The sequence below is a fragment of the Ascaphus truei genome, chromosome 6 (assembly GCF_040206685.1).
Source record: "Ascaphus truei isolate aAscTru1 chromosome 6, aAscTru1.hap1, whole genome shotgun sequence".
Taxonomy (NCBI): domain Eukaryota; kingdom Metazoa; phylum Chordata; class Amphibia; order Anura; family Ascaphidae; genus Ascaphus; species Ascaphus truei.
In genome coordinates, this window is record NC_134488.1 from 30,735,768 (window position 1) to 30,757,245 (window position 21,478).

Here is a 21,478-nt window from a genome sequence, read left to right on the forward strand (position 1 = left end):
CTGCCGTGTGTGTGCTGGTGTGTGTGTGTGTGCTGCAGGATGCTGTCTCACTCATCCCTCCTGCTGTGTGTGTGTGCTGGTGTGTGTGTGCTGCAGGATACTGTCTCACTCATTCCTCCTGCCGTGTGTGTGTGTGTGCTGGTGTGTGTGCTGCAGGATAATGTCTCACTCATCCCTCCTTCCTCTCTCATGTGTTTGTGTGTTGCAGGATACTGTCTACTCCCATCCTTCCTGCTGTCTCACTCATCCCTTCTTCCTCTCCCCATCGTGTGTGTGTGTGTGTGTGTGTATACAGTTAGGTCCGGAAATAATTGGACACTGATACAAGTTTTGTTATTTCGGCTGTGTACCAAAATAAATTCAAGTTACAGTTGAATAATGAATATGGGCTTAAAGTGCAGTCTATCCGCTTTAATTTGAGGGTATTCACATCCAAATTGGAGGAAGGGTTTAGGAATTACATCTCTATAATATGTAGCCCCCTCTTTTTCAAGGGACCAAAAGTAATTGGACAATTGACTCAAAAGCTGTTTCATGGACAGGTGTGGGCTATTCCTTCGTTATTTCATCATCAATAAAGCAGGTAAAAGGTCTGGAGTTGATTCCAGGTTTGGCATTCGCATTTGGAAGCTGTTGCTGTGAACCCACAACATGCGGTCAAAGGAGCTCTCAATGTAAGTGAAGCAGGGCATCCTTAGGCTGCAAAAAAAAATCCATCAGAGAGATAGCAGGAACATTAGGAGTGGCCAAATCAACAGTTTAGTACAATCTGAGAAAAAAAGAACGCACTGGTGAGCTCTGCAACACAAAAAGGCTTGGACGTCCATGGAGGACAACAGTGGTGGATGATCGTAGGATCCTTTCCATGGTAAAGAAAATCCCCTTCATAACATCCAGCCAAGTGAAGAGCACTCTCCAGGAGGTAGGCATATCATTATCCAAGTCTACCATAAAGAGAAGACTTCACGAGAGCAAATACGGAGGTTTCACCACAAGGTGCAAACCATTCATAAGCCTCAAGAATAGAAAGGCCAGATTAGACTTTGCCAAACAATATCTAAAAAAGCCAGCCCAGTTCTGGAACAGCATTCTTTGGACAGATGAAACTAAGATCAACCTGTACCAGAATTATGGGAAGAAAAAAGTATGGAGAAGGCTTGGAACGGCTCATGATCCGAAGCATAACACATCATCTGTAAAATACCGTGGAGGCAGTGTGATGGCATGGGCATGCATGGCTTACAATGGCACTGGGTCACTAGCGTTTATTGATGATGTGACAGAAGACAGAAGCAGCCGGATGAATTCTGAAGTGTATAGGGATATATTGTCTGCTCAGATTCAGCCAAATCCAGCGAAGTTGATTGAACGGCGCTTCACTTTACAATGGCCGAGTCAATCACCTGATCTCAAACCGATCGAGCGTGCATTTCACTTGCTGAAGACAAAACTTAAGGCAGAAAGACCCGCGAACAAACAACAACTGAAGACAGCTGCAGTAAAGGCCTGGCAAAGCATCACAAAGGAGGAAACCCAGCGTTGGTGATGTCCATGCGTTCCACCCTTCAAGCAGTCATTGCTTGCAAAGGATTCTCGACAAAGTTATTCTGAAGCCAGGGTCACGATTGATGTGTGAATGGCCCCCGATAGCATTAACTCAGCCCCATTTCCAAATCACTCCAAGTCCTATAATATTTCCTTCACTTTATTGGAAAAAGCAGCAGAATACAGGTTCTTGTGAATGGTGTGTAATAGTGATTTGTAGTTAGAAGCAGGTAGAAAGAGATGGCCTTGCCAGAGGAGAGTAACAGAGACGCGTGCTGTACTCACTGTCTGCAGGGTGGAAAAGGAAGTGAGGAGCAATGTGGGTAAAAGGAATAGTCTTGGGACAGACTATCTGTGAACAAAACAGGGGGGAGGGCAGAATAGCCCATTCTGAGAAGGATCTCAGAGGCTGCAGTAGCAACTCACTGATTACATGCCCAGAGGCAAGAAATGCAACATTGTTGCATATCACACAGGCACAGTGTGTGTGTGCAAACTCCATGCAGCTGAAAATAAGAACTGACAGGCAGAAGCTGCAAAGGAAAGAGGGATGTGAAACAGGGATGTGATTCTTGTTCCATGACAAAAGTATTAAAAATGAACATTTTATTTATGATTGTGTTAATTTGCCCAATTACATTTGAGCCCCTGAAATAAGGGGACTGTGTATGAAAATGGTTGCAATTCCTAAACGTTTCATATGATATTTTTGTTCAACCCCTTGAATTAAAGCTGAAAGTCTGCACTTCTATTGCATCTCGGTTGTTTCATTTAAAATCCATTGTGGTGGCGTACAGAGCCAAAATGATGAAAATTGTGTCAGTGTCTAATTATTTTCGGACCTAACTGTATATATATATTCCAACCTCACACTGATGATGCCCATCAAGGTTGAAACATGTCTGTGAGTGGTTTGTACTTGCTTTGCTTAGCTAGTCCCATGCTGTGCTCAAAAGCTGTGTGAACGGCGATGCATTGGCTTATATGGGCTCCATGTGAATGGATATTCCAGGCAAAAGGTGACACATTGTGTGCTCATTTGCATGCCATTTCCCAGAATCCTTTGCTGGGGTGGAAGCACTGTATGCGAGGTGATAATGGTGAAAGGCAGGGGTGCAGACTTGTCTAAGACATGTGAATGTACTCACAAGTGATATTCTTTATTTATTATATATATATATATATATATTTATTGCTTTTACTGCCTTGACCTGACTGCACTTTTGCTCCTAATGTGTGTGTAAGTCTCTCAACATATACCACTTAGATTGTAAGCTCTTGGGAGCAGGGTCTCACTCTGCCTTGTCATTCCCTGTTGTGCTTATCCCCATAGTTTGTCATTTATTTACCCTGTATTGTCATTTTGCAAACTGCTGCGATATACAAATACAATTATACACAATGTACTGACCTCGCACACACACACGTGGCTGTAAGGCAGGGGCTGATTGAGTCACCTGTGCTGAAGCAGGGATATTCTGAAAATCTGACGTGTTGGGGGGTTGGGGGGGGGGGGGGCTTGAGGACTAAAATTGAGCACTCCTGCCTTAGAACATGAAATATACTAAAAAAAATAGTCGGCCTGAAGAGGTGCGGAACGCGTGTCGGCTACAAAAGGGGATGGGATAGGAGGTTAACGGGGGATCATGGAATGTGATGGAGAAGAGGTGAGTTTTGAGTTGTCTTCTGAGGATAGTTAGAGAGAGGGCAGATTGGATGTGGGGTAGAGCTTGTTCCAGTGGAGGGGGGCGAGTAAAGCAAATAATCGGAATCGAGAGTAGGCACAAGGGGCTGGGGGGGAGTGAAGGCTGTGGCAGTCAGGGAGCGAAGAGGATGGGAAGGGGTGTAGCGAGAGATGAATGCTGATAGGTATTAGGGGGGCAAAACCATGGAGAGATTTGTAGACTAGGGTGAGGAATTTGAAGAGGGAACGTTGTTGGACGGGTAGCCAGTGAAGTTAGGAGAGGGGTGGTGTGGGCAGAGTGGGGGAGATTAAGGAGTGTAAGGGCTGCAGCGTTTTGGATTTGTTGGAGTAGTAGAGGGGGAGATAGAGGAGAAGGGGGTTATAGTAGTCGAGACGGGTGAAGATGAGGGTGTATGAGAAGTTTGGCCAAGGAGAGAGAAATTAGTGGACAATTATTTTTTAATGTTGTGTAGGTGGTAGTGATGGAGGTGATGCTATTATTATTATGTGTTGGGCGAAGAGGAGGGAAGGGTCAAAGGTGACTCCAAGGTTGCGAGCAGAAGGGGAGATGGGGAAGGGGGGGGGGGAAGGAGATGTGTGGATTGGTGAGGATGGAGGGGAGGAGGAAGCAGGAAAGTAGAGGACTTCAGTTTTAGCTGGGCTAATTTGTAGGAAGTGGGAGGACATCCAGCTGGAAATGGCAGAAAGGTGGCAGAGATACGGGTGGAAAGTGCAGGTGAGAATAGTGGGAAGGAGAAATAGATTTGGATGATGTCTGCAAAAAAATGGATGTTGAATCCATGGAAGGAGATGATGTCAAAGAGGGGGGCAGTGTAGAGGGAAAAGAGGAGAGGACCAAGGATGGAGCCTTGGGGTCCGCCCACTTGGAGCCTGGTGGGGCGGAGCGGATGAATTGTTGAAGGTGACAGAGTAGGAGCGGTGGGAGAGATAGGTTGACAGCCATGAGTGGGTGGGGTGTCAGTGATGCCAAGGTTGGTGGAGATGAGAGTGAGGTGATCGACAGGCTGAAGAGATGTCGATGAGGATGGAGGAGAGTATGCAGTCTCGAGCTTGGGAGAGAAAGTTGTTGATGGGGAGGAGAGCAGTTTCAGTAGAGTGTGAGGGACGGAAGCCAGACTGGACAATGGAAAGGAGGGGATGGGTATGGATGAAGGTGAAGAGTCGGTTGTGAATAATGCGTTCCAGGAGTTTGGAGAAGTATGGAAGGAGTGAGGGCGAAAGTTGGAGGGGAGAGCAGGATCGAGAGATGATTTTTTGAGTAGAGGGATGACTACCGCAGTTTTGAAGGAGTATGGGTATTGTCCGCTGAAAAGGGAGAGGTAGAAGAAGGAGAAAAAATAGGGGAGGGGGGAGGAGGGAGTGTGGAATGGGGTCAGATGAGGACGAGGTGGGATGAGGGCATTTGATGATTGAGAGGAGATCATCGTCATAGGTTGGGAAGGAGTGGGTAGGGGTGGTGAATGGAGTGGGAGGGGGGCAGCAGTGTGGAAGATGGAGTGTTTTCAGTTGGCAGGTGAGCCAGGGTTGAGGTGGCTTTATGGTGGGAAGCACAGGTTGGAGAGGTGCGATTGAATCGAGGGAGGAGGATAAGGCAGAGTTCAGTGGGAGAGGAAGATGCTGTGAATGGGGGAGGAGTGAGGGAGGATGTGTCAATGGATTTGAGGTTTCTGCGAAAGATGGGATTAGGTGGGGGTGAGAAGGGAGGACGAGCAGTGAAGGTGATGCAAAGGATGGTGGAGAGGAGGTGATCGGTAGGTGGAACAAGGAGTGTGGAGGGTGACTCGGCGTGGCACCTTGCCGTGAGGATAAGGTCAAAGGTGCCTCGGTGTATGTGGATGTGGGGAGATTCAGTGAGGGTCCAAAAGGAGAAGATGAGGGGGATGAAAACCGAGGCAGAGGTGGGGTTGTCGAGGTGAAGTGTAAAGTCAACGAGGAAGACAAGGGGGTTGGGAGAGGGCGAGAGTGAGGAGAGACAGCAGCCGAACTCATTGAAAAGTAGTGTGGGTGAGCCAGGGGGACGGTGAATTACCATGATTGCGATGGGTAGGGGGAACGAGAAAGAGCAGCCATGGAATTCAAAGGAGGAAAAAGGGAGGGGAAGGACAGGGGTTGGAGGCAGGTGTCCAGGATGAGGAGACAAGGAGGGCAACTTAGACTTGGCTTTTCCCCAATGAGAGAGGAAATTGTCTTCAATTTTTTTCTTATTCTTCATATAAATTTCATGTCCTGAGCGATATTATGTCCTGTATGGGTCTAATTGCTGTTACCTCTCTCGTCTGCGTACTATTTGGTTACTACGACCATTTTGCCTTTCACTCATACGTTCCCCACTCTCTGTTATTATTCATTTGTGGGAATATTTGGATCTCCTGGCGTCTCGCTCGACACCCCATCGTTGGGTGTTTTTAGCTGATTTTGCATGCTATGGGGTGCAACTCTTGAACATTCTCCAACAAAGTATACCTATTTGTGACACCCTTGTGTTCCCTACGTGAAATACTTCTCCTCGCCTTTCTAGGGGGTGATTTTGCGCATACAATTCCATATTTAACCATTAAGGTTGTTACCTCTTTAAAACCGCAATCCCACCTGCGAAATATATCGGTTTTTTTAATTGAAATTGTACAGAAGTGTAACCGTCTCGGCCTCCAATGATGAAACAGAGCTATTTTCAGCGCTGGGAACTCCCCAGTCCCCGAGATAATAAAACGCTGCAGTCAGCTCATCTAGTCGGGGGGGGGGGGGGGGTGGGGGGGGGGGTCTTTAATGGTAGGGCTTCTATGGCATCCATTTCTTCTGACCTTACTGATGGGGGCTTATGAGGTCATCTATCTCTTCTTTAGCAAGGATTGGTAATGTTACTTTTTAATAAACTGCCCTATCTCACTCCACTCGGGGACCTCCGGTGTACATCAATTACTGTAACACTGTGAGAGCAATCTGACATCCCCTGACTGGTCTGCAGCATTACTCCCTCCTCGTGTAACAGGCCCGGGATTATTTCCCTCTCTGTACAGGGCTAGGAAGACTCTGGAGCAAGGGGGGTGCTCGGCTCCTGTTCTCCAGCCTCCCGCCCCCCCAACAGGTCAGGTTTTAAGGATATCCCTGCTTCAGCACAGGTAGCTCAATCCGTCCGTGCTTAAGCACAGGTGGCTCAATCGAAGCTGATTGAGCCACCAGTGCTGAAGCAGAGACTGATTGAGCCACCAGTGCTGAAGCAGAGACTGATTGAGCCACCAGTGCTGAAGCAGAGACTGATTGAGCCACCTGTGCTGAAGCTGGGATATCCTGAAAACCTGACTTGTTGGGCGGGGGGGGGGGGGGCTTGAAGCCTGAAGCTGAGCCCCCCCCCCCCCCTGATCTGGAGAATGGGAACCCCGCGACATCAGCCGCACGGCTCCTCTCCTCCAGCACAGGTTTCGAACATCCATACCGGACTCTAGCAGGTTTTTAATTTGAACAATCTCCTCTCCCAAACCTCCCCCCCCCCCCCCACCCCCCCATCCTCAGCGGCAGCTCTGAATACTGTCTCGTAAGCTTATTTCCCAACTGCATGTACCTCTTTTGTGCGCTTGATCTAAAAATCCTGGCTTCTTTAAAAAAAAAATACACATTTTCTATCGACTTTAACACCCCCCCCCCCCATTTATCTTAGAAAGCCTGTTTGTTACAAAAAATATGTTCCAATTGCAGTATCAGGGATTCTTGATGTAACAGGTTACACATGAATCCCCAGACTCCTCTATCTTTACAGGTAGCTTATTTTACAATAAGTGGCCTGTAATAAGAGGTTAGAGTTCTGTTGGCTGTAAACCAATCTCACTTATTTGAACAGCACTCATGACATCAATTGTATCCGTGCGACCAGCTGTTTCCCCCCCCCCCTACCGTACAGATGTGGTCAAGGTTATTGCTCGGGCCGACGCGCGTTTTGGGGAGGTTTGCTGTGATACGCACACTGTTATCAGTAGGTAATATTACGCTTGCTGCCTCTGGGGGGATAGCCAGCCTTATCTGGAAACAAGTTTTTATAGCCGTCTTTAAGATTTGTATTTCTACACATTTTGATTTTTTTTTTTTTTTTAAACAACACCATATGTCAACTGTTACTTTTTCCCGGAACGATCCAGATTACGCATGACACCATTAAAACCTCCGGCGATTAGCAATGTTCTTGTGAACAAATATGGTTTTATGTCGTCAAATCCAAATTTTCTTGACGCATTTTGTTTGGGGGCGGGGGGGGGGGGGGAGAGCGTCCAAAAACGTTCACCAATCTATAATATAATTACCAATGAGCGAACATGGACTGGGAGATATTTTACTGGTATGCAGAGAAACGGTGGGATTTAAAGTAAAAAGCCGACTCCATCATATGTATCAGGCCCAAGAGCCCACAAGGAATGGCCCTCTCGCCAGCCTCTGGAATGGCCCTCTCGCCAGCCTCTGGAATGGCCCTCTCGCCAGCCTCTGGAATGGCCCTCTCGCCAGCCTCTGGAATGGCCCTCTCGCCAGCCTCTGGAATGGCCCTCTCACCAGCCTCTGGAATGGCCCTCTCGCCAGCCTCTGGAATGGCCCTCTCGCCAGCCTCTGGAATGGCCCTCTCGCCAGCCTCTGGAATGGCCCTCTCGCCAGCCTCTGGAATGGCCCTCTCGCCAGCCTCTGGAATGGCCCTCTCGCCAGCCTCTGGAATGGCCCTCTCGCCAGCCTCTGGAATGGCCCTCTTGCCAGCCTTTGGAATGGCCCTCTCGCCAGCCTCTGGAATGGCCCTCTCGCCAGCCTCTGGTATTACGGATTTCGGAAGCACTCTAGTTTCGTGTCAATAAATACGTCATAATCCCCATGTGTGAGCTTCCAAAAACGCAATACCCTGGGACATGTTGGACTACATACTGTGCAACCCTTCGCAAGCTGCATGGAGTTAGTACAGGGGGAGGGGGGGGAGGGAGGAGACCATTTTTATTACAGTCCAGGCGGTCCTCGCTATCTGTTGTTTCGCTTTACAACGAACTGATTATCCAACGTGGTTCAATGCAATCAGCGGTACGGATTATCCGCCGGCGTAACGGATTACCCGCCGGTGGAACGTATTATCCGCCGGCGGAACGGATTAACCGCCGGCGGAACGTATTATCCGCCGGCGGAACGTATTATCCGCCGGCGGAACGTATTATCTGACGGCGTAACGGATTACCCGCCGGTGGAACGTATTATCCGCCGGCGGAACGGATTAACCGCCGGCGGAACGTATTATCCGCCGGCGGAACGTATTATCCGCCGGCGGAACGTATTATCCGCCGGCGGAACGTATTATCCGACGGTGGAACGTATTATCTGCCGGCGGAACGTATTATCTGACGTTGGAACGTATTATCCGCCGGCGGAACGTATTATCTGACGGCGGAACGTATTACCCGCCGGTGGAACGTATTACCCGCCGGTGGAACGTATTATCTGACGGCGGAACGTATTATCTGACGGCGGAACGTATTATCTGATGGCGGAACGTATAATCTGCCGACGGAACGTATTATCTGACGGTGGAACGTATTATCTGACGGTGGAACGTATAATCTGACGGTGGAACGTATAATCTGACGGCGGAACGTATTATCTGACGGTGGAACGTATTATCTGACGGTGGAACGTATAATCTGACGGCGGAACGTATTATCCGACGGCGGAACGTATTATCCGACGGTGGAACGTATTATCCGCCGGCGGAACGTATTATCCGACGGCGGAACGTATTATCCGACGGCGGAACGTATTATCTGCCGGCGGAAGTATTATCTGCCGGCGGAACGTATTATCTGCCGGCGGAACGTATTATCTGCCGGCGGAACGTATTATCTGCCGGCGGAACGTATTATCTGACGGCGGAACGTATTATCTGACGGCGGAACGTATTATCTGACGGCGGAACGTATTATCTGCCGGCGGAACGTATTATCTGACGGCGAAAAGTATTATCTGACGGCGGAACGTATTATCTGCCGGCGGAACGTATTATCTGCCGGCGGAACGTATTATCTGCCGTCGGAACGTATTATCTGCCGGCGGAACGTATTATCTGCCGGCGGAACGTATTATCTGCCGGCGGAACGTATTATCTGCCGGCGGAACGTATTATCTGCCGGCGGAACGTATTATCTGTCGGCGGAACGTATTATCTGCCGGCGGAACGTATTATCTGCCGGCGGAACGTATTATCTGCCGGCGGAACGTATTATCTGCCGGTGGAACGTATTATCTGCCGGCGGAACGTATTATCTGCTGCTCACCGCCGCCCAGTAACATGGGATTCACTTTGGGACTCTTTCACTATCCGATGCCAGTTTCCGGGAACGGATTCCGCCGGATAACACCCCCCACCCCAAAATTAGTGCATTGAAGGCGATACAGGGGGAGGATCACAGATATCAGTAACTCCCTAATCTTGCCTTTGTCTTTAGCATGTGTACATGGTGCAGTTTACATGCTCCCATCCTGCCCCCTTTAGCCCCCCGGCTGATCCCCCTGCTCCCCCTCCTGCTCCCGTTGTCTCCGGCTCCCCCACCAGCCCCTGTTGGCTCCTGCTCCCCCTCCTGCTCCTGTTGTCTCCTGTCTGCCTCCTGCTCCCCCTCCAGCCCCAGTTGCCTCCTGCTCCCCCTCCAGCCCCAGTTGCCTCCTGCTCCCCCTCCAGCCCCAGTTGCCTCCTGCTCCCCCTCCAGCCCCAGTTGCCTCCTGCTCCCCCTCCAGCCCCTGTTGCCTCCTGCTCCCCCACCAGCCCACTTTGGCTCCTGCTCCCCCTCCTGCTCCCGTTGGCTCCTGCTCCCCCTCCTGCCCCGTTGGCTCCTGCTCCCCCTCCTGCCCCCGTTGGCTCCTGCTCCCCCACCAGTCCCCGTTGTCTTCTGCTCCCCCCCTCCCCCAGTCCCCGTTGTCTCCTGCTCCCCCCTTCCCCCAGCCCCTGTTGTCTCCTGCTCCCCCCCTCCCCCAGCCCCGTTGTCTCCTGCTCCCCCCCTCCCCCAGCCCCCGTTGGCTCCGGCTCCCCCTCCTGCCCCTGTTGTCTCCTGCTCCCCCCCCCAGCCCCTGTTGTCTCCTGCTCCCCCCCCAGCCCCCGTTGGCTCCTGCTCCCGCCTCCAGACATCCCTTCCCAGTCTCCTTTATCTCATTACTTTGTAACCAAGTAGAAGATTGAACAATTTCTATCATGTTTCATCCTCTGCCCGGGCAGTCTCACCGCTTTATAAAGCATTAATATGCGCCGCCTCAGGGCGTTCTCTAGACCGCGCTTATAGTCCTTCCTACGGCCGTTGTAGCAGCGATTTTTGCTTATGTCCTCTGTCCCTCTCGCTCTGCCCTCCTCTGTCTCTCTCGCTCTGCCCTCTGTCTCTCTCGCTCTGCCCTCCTCTGTCCCTCTCGCTCTGCCCTCCTCTGTCCCTCTCGCTCTGTCCTCTGTCCCTCTCGCTCTGCCTTCCTCTGTCCCTCTCGCTCTGCCCTCCTCTGTCCCTCTCGCTCTGCCCTCCTCTGTCTCTCTCGCTCTGCCCTCCTCTGTCCCTCTCGCTCTGCCCTCCTCTGTCTCTCTCGCTCTGCCCTCTTCTGTCTCTCTCACTCTGCCCTCCTCTGTCTCTCTCGCTCTGCCCTCCTCTGTCCCTCTCGCTCTGCCCTCCTCTGTCTCTCTCGCACTCTGCCCTCCTCTGTCTCTCTCGCTCTGCCCTCCTCTGTCCCTCTCGCTCTGCCCTCCTCTGTCCCTCTCGCTCCGCCCTCCTCTGTCCCTCTCGCTCTGCCCTCCTCTGTCCCTCTGTCCCTCTCGCTCTGCCCTCCTCTGTCCCTCTCGCTCTGCCCTCCTCTGTCTCTCTCGCTCTGCCCTCTTCTGTCTCTCTCACTCTGCCCTCCTCTGTCTCTCTCACTCTGCCCTCCCCTGTCCCTCTCGCTCTGCCCTCCTCTGTCTCTCTCGCTCTGCCCTCCTCTGTCTCTCTCGCTCTGCCCTCCTCTGTCTCTCTCGCTCTGCCCTCCTCTGTCTCTCTCGCTCTGCACTCCTCTGTCTCTCTCGCTCTGCCCTCCGCTGTATCTCTCGCACTCTGCCCTCCGCTGTCCCTCTCGCTCTGCCCTCCTCCGTCTCTCTCGCTCTGCCCTCCTCTGTCTCTCTCGCTCTGCCCTCCTGTCTCTCTCGCTCTGCCCTCCTCTGTCCCTCTCGCTCTGCCCTCCTCTGTCTCTCTCGCTCTGCCCTCCTCTGTCTCTCTCGCTCTGCCCTCCTGTCTCTCTCGCTCTGCCCTCCTCTGTCTCTCTCGCTCTTCCCTCCTGTCTCTCTCGCTCTGCCCTCTGTCTCTCTCGCTCTGCCCTCTGTCTCTCTCGCTCTGCCCTCTGTCTCTCTCGCTCTGCCCTCTGTCTCTCTCGCTCTGCCCTCTGTCTCTCTCGCTCTGCCCTCTGTCTCTCTCGCTCTGCCCTCAGCTGTCTCTCGCTCTTCCCATAGCTGTCTCTCGCTCTGCCCTCAGCTGTCTCTCGCTCTGCCCTCAGCTGTCTCTCTCGCTTTGTCCTCCTCTGTCCCTCTCGCTCTGCCCTCTGTCTCTCTCGCTCTGCCCTCTGTCTCTCTCGCTCTGCCCTTTGTCTCTCTTGCTCTGCCCTCAGCTGTCTCTCGCTCTTCCCATAGCTGTCTCTCGCTCTGCCCTCCGCTGTCTCTCTCGCTCTGCCCTCCTCTGTCTCTCTCGCTCTGCCCTCCTCTGTCTCTCTCGCTCTGCCCTCTGTCTCTCTCGCTCTGCCCTCTGTCTCTCTCGCTCTGCCCTCTGTCTCTCTCGCTCTGCCCTCTGTCTCTCTCGCTCTGCCCTCAGCTGTCTCTCTCGCTTTGTCCTCCTCTGTCTCTCTCGCTCTGCCCTCCTCCGTCTCTCTCGCTCTGCCCTCCTCTGTCCGTCTCGCTCTGCCCTCCTCTGTCTCTCTCGCTCTGCCCTCCTCTGTCTCTCTCGCTCTGCCCTCCTGTCTCTCTCGCTCTGCCCTCCTCTGTCTCTCTCGCTCTTCCCTCCTGTCTCTCTCGCTCTGCCCTCCGCTGTCTCTCTCGCTCTGCCCTCTGTCTCTCTCACTCTGCCCTCTGTCTCTCTCGCTCTGCCCTCTGTCTCTCTCGCTCTGCCCTCTGTCTCTCTCGCTCTGCCCTCAGCTGTCTCTCGCTCTTCCCATAGCTGTCTCTCGCTCTGCCCTCAGCTGTCTCTCGCTCTGCCCTCAGCTGTCTCTCTCGCTTTGTCCTCCTCTGTCCCTCTCGCTCTGCCCTCTGTCTCTCTCGCTCTGCCCTCTGTCTCTCTCGCTCTGCCCTCTGTCTCTCTCGCTCTGCCCTCTGTCTCTCTCGCTCTGCCCTCAGCTGTCTCTCACTCTTCCCATAGCTGTCTCTCGCTCTGCCCTCAGCTGTCTCTCGCTCTGCCCTCAGCTGTCTCTCTCGCTTTGTCCTCCTCTGTCCCTCTCGCTCTGCCCTCTGTCTCTCTCGCTCTGCCCTCCGCTGTCTCTCTCGCTCTGCCCTCCGCTGTCTCTCTCGCTCTGCCCTCTGTCTCTCGCACTCTACACTCCGCTATTGCTGTGCTCACCCACACTAGAAATGTCTTAATCACAGCAAAAGTCATCATTCTGATTCATATTAATAATATGATTCTAGTAATAATAATAATAATGATGATGATAAAATTCTAGTATATATTTCTAGTATATAAATTATAATAATGGTAATATAATAAAAGCTGTGTGCATTCGCCCTCTAGTGCACAAACGCAGTACTGCCACAGCATAATCTATATCACCATATGAATGATAATGTCATTAGTTCATATATTATTCATCATCACCATCAATTATTTTTTAAGTAAATACAGACCTCCAATTAAGGGAGCATCGCAGTACTTAACAGTCAGTTTGAAAACAACCACAATTAAATACAATTATTTTGTTACACACGGGACAGACAGGAACAGCCAGCGTTAGAATAACACATGTTGCATTAACTGAACAAAGAAGGTTATACATTCAATTTGCAGACATTTTATGGACAGTTAGAGATATGATAATGGGCGTAAGTAAAGTTTACAGACAGGATTATAGGTGTGTTAGAAGCAGGGTTTCTACTTTCTATTGTTTTAAAAACATGTCGTGGTTTCCTTTATCGGCGTCTCCCGGCATCCACTGGCATCCTCCCGGCATCCACTGGCATCCTCCCTGCATCCACTGGCATCCTCCCTGCATCCACTGGCATCCTCCCTGCATCCACTGGCATCCTCCCGGCATCCACTGGCATCCTCCCGGCATCCACTGGCATCCTCCCTGCATCCACTGGCATCCTCCCTGCATCCACTGGCATCCTCCCGGCATCCACTGGCATCCTCCCGGCATCCACTGGCATCCTCCCTGCATCCACTGGCATCCTCCCGGCATACACTGGCATCCTCCCGGCATCCACTGGCATCCTCCCTGCATCCACTGGCATCCTCCCGGCATCCACTGGCATCCTCCCTGCATCCACTGGCATCCTCCCGGCATTCTCCCCCTGCAACTCTTGTCGATATGGCCATGCGGCGTCAAATGGCACCGGGGTGCCATGACAACGGGACGCTACGTGACGGGCATCGTGCGGCGTCAAGTTGCCATGACAACGGGACGCCTTATGGCACGTAGGTGTCGGGTGACGTCGCGCTGTCATTGCAACGCGGCACACGCGTGACGTCACGTAGCGTCTCATTGTCATTGGAAATGGGCGTCACGGAGCGTTCCCGTTGGCATGGCAACCCGGCACCGTTTGGTGCCGCGCGGCCATATTGACAAGAGTTGCAGGGGGGGAAGATGCCGGGAGTATGCCGGGAGACGCCGCCGCACACCGCCACCCGAAGGTTTACTAGGTAAACCCGTAGCCCGGAGATGCCTGGCCAAAACTCGCAGTCTGAGTAAAACCCGGAGTGGTGGCAACCCTGGTTAGAAGAGGTAGGATAGGCCTGCAATGTGTTGTGTTAGGAGAGGTAGGAAAGTCCTGCAATGTGTTGTGTTAGGAGAGGTAGGATAGGCCTGCAATGTGCTGGGTTAGAAGAGGTAGGATAGGCCTGCAATGTGTTGTGTAATGAGAGGTAGGATAGGCCTGGAATGTGCTGTGTTAGGAGATGTAGGACAGGCCTGCAATGTGTTGTGTAATGAGAGGTTGGATAGGCCTGTAATGTGCTGTGTTAGGAGAGGTAGGATAGGCCTGCAATGTGCTGTGTTAGAAGAGGTAGGACAGGCCTGCAATGTGCTGTGTTAGGAGATGTAGGACAGGCCTGCAATGTGTTGTGTTAGGAGAAGTAGGATAGTCCTGCAATGTGCTGTGTTAGGAGAGGTAGGATAGGCCTGCAATGTGCTGTGTTAGGAAAGGTAGGACAGGCCAGCAATGTGCTGTGTTAGGAGATGTAGGACAGGCCTGCAATGTGTTGTGTAATGAGAGGTAGGATAGGCCTGGAATGTGCTGTGTTAGGAGATGTAGGACAGGCCTGCAATGTGTTGTGTAATGAGAGGTTGGATAGGCCTGTAATGTGCTGTGTTAGGAGAGGTAGGATAGGCCTGCAATGTGCTGTGTTAGAAGAGGTAGGACAGGCCTGCAATGTGCTGTGTTAGGAGATGTAGGACAGGCCTGCAATGTGTTGTGTTAGGAGAAGTAGGATAGTCCTGCAATGTGCTGTGTTAGGAGAGGTAGGATAGGCCTGCAATGTGCTGTGTTAGGAAAGGTAGGACAGGCCAGCAATGTGCTGTGTTAGGAGGGGTAGGACAGGCCTGCAATGTGCTGTGTTAGTAGAGATAGGATAGGCCTGCAATGTGCTGTGTTAGTAGAGGTAGGATAGGCCTGCAATGTGCTGTGTTAGGAGAGGTAGGAGAGTCCTGCAATATGCTGTGTTAGGAGAGGTAGGATAGGCCTGCAATGTGTTGTGTTAGGAGAGGTAGGATAGGCCTACAATGTGTTGTGTTAGGAGAGGTAGGATAGGCCTGCAATGTGTTGTGTTAGGAAAGGAAGGAGAGTCCTGCAATGTGTTGTGTTAGGAGGGGTAGGATCCTCCCGGCATCTTCCCCCTGCAACTCTTGTCGATATGGCCATTCGGTGTCAAATGGCACCGGGGTGCCATGACAACGGGATGCTACGTGACGGGCATCGTGCAGCGTCAAGTTGCCATGACAACGGAACGCCTTATGACACGTAGGCGTCGGGTGACGTCGCGCTGTCATTGCAACGCGGCACCCGCGTGACGTCACGAAGCGTCTCATTGTCATTGGAAATGGGCGTCACGTCACGGAGCGTTCCCGTTGGCATGGCAACACGGCACCGTTTGGTGCCGTGCGGCCATATTGACAAGAGTTGCAGGGGGGGAAGATGCCGGGAGGATGCCAGAGGATGCCGGGAGACGCCGCCGCACACCGCCACCCGAAGGTTTACTAGGTAAACCCGTAGCCCGGAGATGCCTGGCCAAAACTCGCAGTCTGAGTAAAACCCGGAGTGGTGGTTAGAAGAGGTAGGATAGGCCTGCAATGTGTTGTGTTAGGAGAGGTAGGATAGTCCTGCAATGTGTTGTGTTAGGAGAGGTAGGATAGGCCTGCAATGTGCTGTGTTAGGAGAGGTAGGATAGTCCTGCAATGTGTTGTGTTAGGAGAGGTAGGATAGTCCTGCAATGTGTTGTGTTAGGAGAGGTAGGATAGTCCTGCAATGTGTTGTGTTAGGAGAGGTAGGATAGGCCTGCAATGTGCTGTGTTAGAAGAGGTAGGAGAGTCCTGCAATGTGCTGTGTTAGGAGAGGTAGGATAGGCCTGCAATGTGTTGTGTTAGGAGAGGTAGGATAGGCCTGCAATGTGTTGTGTTAGGAGAGGTAGGATAGTCCTGCAATGTGTTGTGTTAGGAGAGGTAGGAGAGTCGTGCAATGTGTTGTGTTAGGAGAGGTAGGATAGGCCTGCAATGTGCTGTGTTAGAAGAGGTAGGAGAGTCCTGCAATGTGCTGTGTTAGGAGAGGTAGGATAGGCCTGCAATGTGCTGTGTTAGGAGAGGTAGGCGAGTCGTGCAATGTGCTGTGTTAGGAGAGGACCTGCTTCAGGCCCGTTAGGTTGAAACATTGGTTACAGAGGATGAGAGGGCTGGTGAGTTTCAGAAGCAATAGCAGCTGTAACATTACCAGACAGCAGCGAATGGCTACACCCTTTGGCTGCCCTTCGACTGATCCCTTTGGGGCGACTCGAGTGTTATGTCCCAGACATTGTTTTGTAGGAATGATTATGTATTATTCGCACATATTATTTGTATTAATGGTATCCACATTACATACCTTGTCATTATCTCCTGTAATATCATTATTAATAGTATATATTTATGCATATTATGAGTGCTATCTATATCAGTATTGTTATTTTTATTAATACAATGATCAATGCTGTTTATATATATATATATATATATATATATATATATATATATATATATATATATATATATTCTGTTTGTCTCACTGTGTCACCCTGTGGTGGGAGGGACAGACTCCATGTCCCGTTGCATCTGTCTGTGTCACTGTGTCACTGTGTCACCCTGCACTGTTGTGTGTAAACCTCCAGTAAAAAAAACTCTGTATTAGTTACCTATCTGTATTAAATTGCTAAAGAGAGACAAATGTCCCTACGGTAGTTATCTGGGGAGTCTGTGCCATGTGTCACACTTAATGTTCCTTCAGAGTGTAAGAGGTTTAACTAATTCCTGCTGTGATAGAGAGATACAGACTGTGTATTGTATATACTGTGTGTATGTTATATAGAGTGTGTATACTGTGTGTATGTTATATGTACTGTTTGTATGTGTCTATATTGTGTGTATGTTATATATTGTGTGTACTGTGTGTATGTTATATGTGCTGTGTTTGTATGTGTCTATACTGTGTGTATGTTATATATAGTGTTTGTATGTATACTGTGTGTGTGTTGTGTATATATTGTGTGTTGTATATCCTGTGTGTATGTTATATATACGCTGTGTTTGTATGTGTGTATAATATGTGTATGTAATATGTACTGTGTTTATATGTGTATACTGTCTGTGTTTTATATATACTGTATGTTTTATATATACTTTGTATATGTATATACTGTGCGTGTATGTTGTATACTGTGCGTGTATGTTGTATACTGTATGTGTATATACTGTATGATATATATATATATATATGATATATATCCTTGCTTCATTCATTGTAACATCGCCGGAAGAAGAGATCAGTGTATCTCGAAAGCTCGCACAAATAACACGGTACTGATACCTCTACACGGTACCTATACCTCTATATATATATATATATATATATATATATATATACTTTGTACATGTATGTAGTGTGTGTGTTTTTGTGTATATACTGTGTGTGTTCTGTAAATTGTTTGTTTTATATATACTTTGCGTATGTATATACTGTGTGTGTGTTGTGTATACTGTATGTTTTATGTATACTTTGCATATGTATACAATGTGTGTGTTGTGTATACTCAATGTTTTATATATACTTTGCATATGTATATACTGTGTGTGTGTTGTGTATACTGTATGTTTTATATATACTTTGCATATGTATATACAGGCATACCCCGCATTAACGTACGCAATGGGACCGGAGCATGTATGTAAAGCGAAAATGTACTTAAAGTGCAGAACTACCTTTTCCCCACTTATTGATGCATGTACTGTACTGCAATCGCCATATACGTGCATAACTGATGTAAATAACGCATGTGTAACAGTCTCTATAGTCTCCCCGCTTGCGCACAGCTTCGGTGCAGGTAGGGAGCCGGTATTGCTGTTCAGGACGTGCTGACAGGCGCATGCGCGAGCTGCTGTTTGCCTATTGAGTGAGATGTACTTACTCGCGAGTGTACTTAAAGTGAGTGTCCTTAAACCGGGGTATGCCTGTACTGTGTGTGCGTTGTATATACTGTGTACAGAAGTGGCAGGCGTTATTGCACTCATTGGCGCTTACCAGAGGCTACAATAGCGCAGTAGCCCCTCCCCCCTTTTTACCGCGTGGCTAATGCCAGTATAATGGCGTCTGCTCCCTCTGGCGCACTGTCCCCCGCCCCCCGCGTTAGCGGGAGCAATAACCCGCTACGCCTGTGCATGTGGTATACACAGTGTGTGTACAGTATATTGTACATAATGTGTGTGTGACCCTCTCCTCCCCTAGCTGGCTGCACGTTTGACACGCACAGTGACATCGGTCCCTGCGAGGTGACACAGGGGACACACGATGACTTTGACTGGGACGTGGTGCAGGGACACGAGGAGCCCCACGGAGTCACCGACCTGCCCCAGGGTGAGTGACAGGACAGACTGAGGGGGGCAATTAATCGCTCTTACCTCTATCACATCTCCGTTGTTCCTTCTCTCAACCACACTCACCCGCTATCTCTCTCACCCACACTCACCCGCTATCTCTCTCACCCACACTCACCCACTATCTCTCTCATCCACACTCACCCACTATCTCTCTCACCCACACTCACCCACTATCTCTCTCACCCACACTCACCCACTATCTCTCTCATCCACACTCACCCACTATCTCTCTCATCCACACTCACCCACTATCTCTCTCACCCACACTCACCCACTATCTCTCTCACCCACACTCACCCACTATCTCTCTCATCCACACTCACCCACTATCTCTCTCATCCACACTCACCCACTATCTCTCTCACCCACACTCACCCACTATCTCTCTCACCCACACTCACCCACTATCTCTCTCCCACTATTTCACTCAACCACTATCTCTCTCACCCACACTCTCCCACTATCTCTCTCACCAACACTCACCCACTATCTCTCTCATCCACACTCACCCACTATCTCTCTCACCCACACTCACCCACTATCTCTCTCACCCACTCACCCACTATCTCTCTCACCCACTATCTCTCTCATCCACACTCACCCACTATCTCTCTCACCCACACTCACCCACTATCTCTCTCACCCACACTCACCCACTATCTCTCTCATCCACACTCACCCACTATCTCTCTCACCCACACTCACCCACTACCTCTCTCATCCACACTCACCCACTATCTCTCTCACCCACACTCACCCACTATCTCTCTCACCCACTAGCTCTCTCACCCACACTCACCCACTAGCTCTCTCACCCACACTCACCCACTATCTCTCTCACCCACACTCACCCACTATCTCTCTCACCCACACTCACCCACTATCTCTCTCACCCACTATCTCTCTCACCCACACTCACCCACTATCTCTCTCACCCACACTCACCCACTATCTCACCCACACTCACCCACTATCTCTCTCACCCACACTCACCCACTATCTCTCTCACCCACACTCACCCACTATCTCTCTCACCCACACTCACCCACTATCTCTCTCACCCACACTCACCCACTATCTCTCTCACCCACACTCACCCACTATCTCTCTCACCCACACTCACCCACTATCTCTCTCACCCACACTCACCAACTATCTCTCTCACCCACTATCTCTCTCATCCACACTCACCCACTAAATCAAATCAGCTTTATTTATATACACTATCTCTCTCACCCACACTAACCCACTATCTCTCTCCCACTATTTCACTCAACCACTATCTCTCTCACCCACTCTCTCCCACTCTCACTCACAATCTCTCTCTCCCACTATCTCTCTCTCCCACTATCTTTCTCACCCACACTCACCATCTCTCCCGCATTCTCTCTCCCACTATCTTTACCTCTCTCTTCCTCCCTGTGTCCCCCTTCATCTCTCCCCCCTTCTCTCCTTCTTGTACTCTCTCCCTCCCTCCCACTCACTACTCTCCTCCCCCCCTCTCTTCCTCCCTCCATCTCTTCCCACCCTCCCTTTCTCTTCTACTCTATCCCTCCTAATCACTCCTCCCCTCCCTCTCTTTCTCCCCACCATCTCCTTTCCCCACTCTCCCTCCCTTCCCCCATCAACGTCTCGCCCCCCTTCCCCCTTCCTTTCCACCCTTTCCCCCCTTCCCCTCTCCTTTCCCCCTTCCTTCCCCTCCCTCCTCCCTTCCTTCCCCCCTTCTTTCCCCCTCCCCCTTCCTTCCCCTCTTCTTTCCCCCTCCCCCTTCCCCCCTTCCCCCTCTCCCCCCTTCCTTCCCCCTCTCCCCCCTTCCTTCCCCCTCCCCCCTCCCTTCCTCCTCCCCCCTCCCTCCTCCCTTCCCCCTCCTCCTCCCCCCTCCCTGTCTCGCCACCTTTCCCTCTCCCTTCCCCCCCCTCCCTTCCCCCTCTCCCTTCCCCCTCTCTTTCCTCTCTCCCCCTCCTCTCTCCCTCCTCCCCCTCCTCTCCCTTCCCTCCTCCTCTCCTCCATCTCCCCCCTTCCCCTCCCTTCCATCTCCCCCCCTCCCCTCCATCTCCACCCTTCCCCTCCCCTCCCCTCCATCTCCCCCCTTCCCCTCCCCTCCATCTCCCCCCCTCCCCTTCCCCTCCCCTCCATCTCCCCCCTTCCCCTCTTGCAGGTTCCTACCTCCTGGTGAACTCCTCCCAGCATGCCGCGGGGCAGCGAGCTCAGCTCCTCTTCCAGCCCCTGAGTGAGAACGACACCCACTGCCTGCAGTTCAGTTACCTCCTGCACAGCAGAGACGCACGCGGGCCGGGCGCACTCAGCGCCTACGTGCGGGTCAACGGGGGGCCCCTGGGGACCGCGGTGTGGGAGGTGTCGGGCCCCCGCGGTCGGCAGTGGCACCAGGCGGAGCTGGCGGTCAGCACCTTCTGGCCGAACGAGTACCAGGTGGGAGACACAGCCGTGCGCCCCGGCTATCCCGGTGCCGACCCTCTCTATAGATCTCCATTACTATTCCGGCTCCGCACCCTCGGTGCACCCGGCACCGCTCTGCTATTCCTGCACTAACCCCCTTCCACACACTCAGCTCTGGCAGTGCCGAGGTCAACCCTTCAGTGCCGAGCGTCGCAGGACTGAGCGCTTTCTGTGTTGTGTTCCAGGTGCTGTTTGAAGCCGTGGTCTCAGGGACCCCCCAAGGTTACCTGGGATTGGACGACATCCTCCTGCTGAGTTACCCCTGCAGTGAGTACCCGGGGAGGGGGCATCTTTGCCATGCCTGGCGTATAATCCCCGGACAAGGACTCAGCGGGCTGCTATTTCCTGAATCGCTGACATATCTGATAGTAGACAATACAGTGTATTTGCCAGTGCGTGTGTGCTTTGGGTGGCAGTGAGGAGAAGTGAATCAGGAACACTTTCTCTCTG

General features: G+C 51.4%; 1 protein-coding gene across 1 annotated transcript in view; it reads left to right on the top strand.

The window, feature by feature from the left end:
• The window catches only part of PTPRU (protein tyrosine phosphatase receptor type U), a 104,424-nt gene that overhangs the window by 14,042 nt on the left and 68,904 nt on the right, over nt 1-21,478 (top strand). Inside the window, 3 exon segments of the mRNA XM_075606531.1 lie at nt 18,420-18,548; nt 20,730-21,001; nt 21,214-21,295. Coding sequence (XP_075462646.1) covers nt 18,420-18,548; nt 20,730-21,001; nt 21,214-21,295 — 483 coding nt within the window.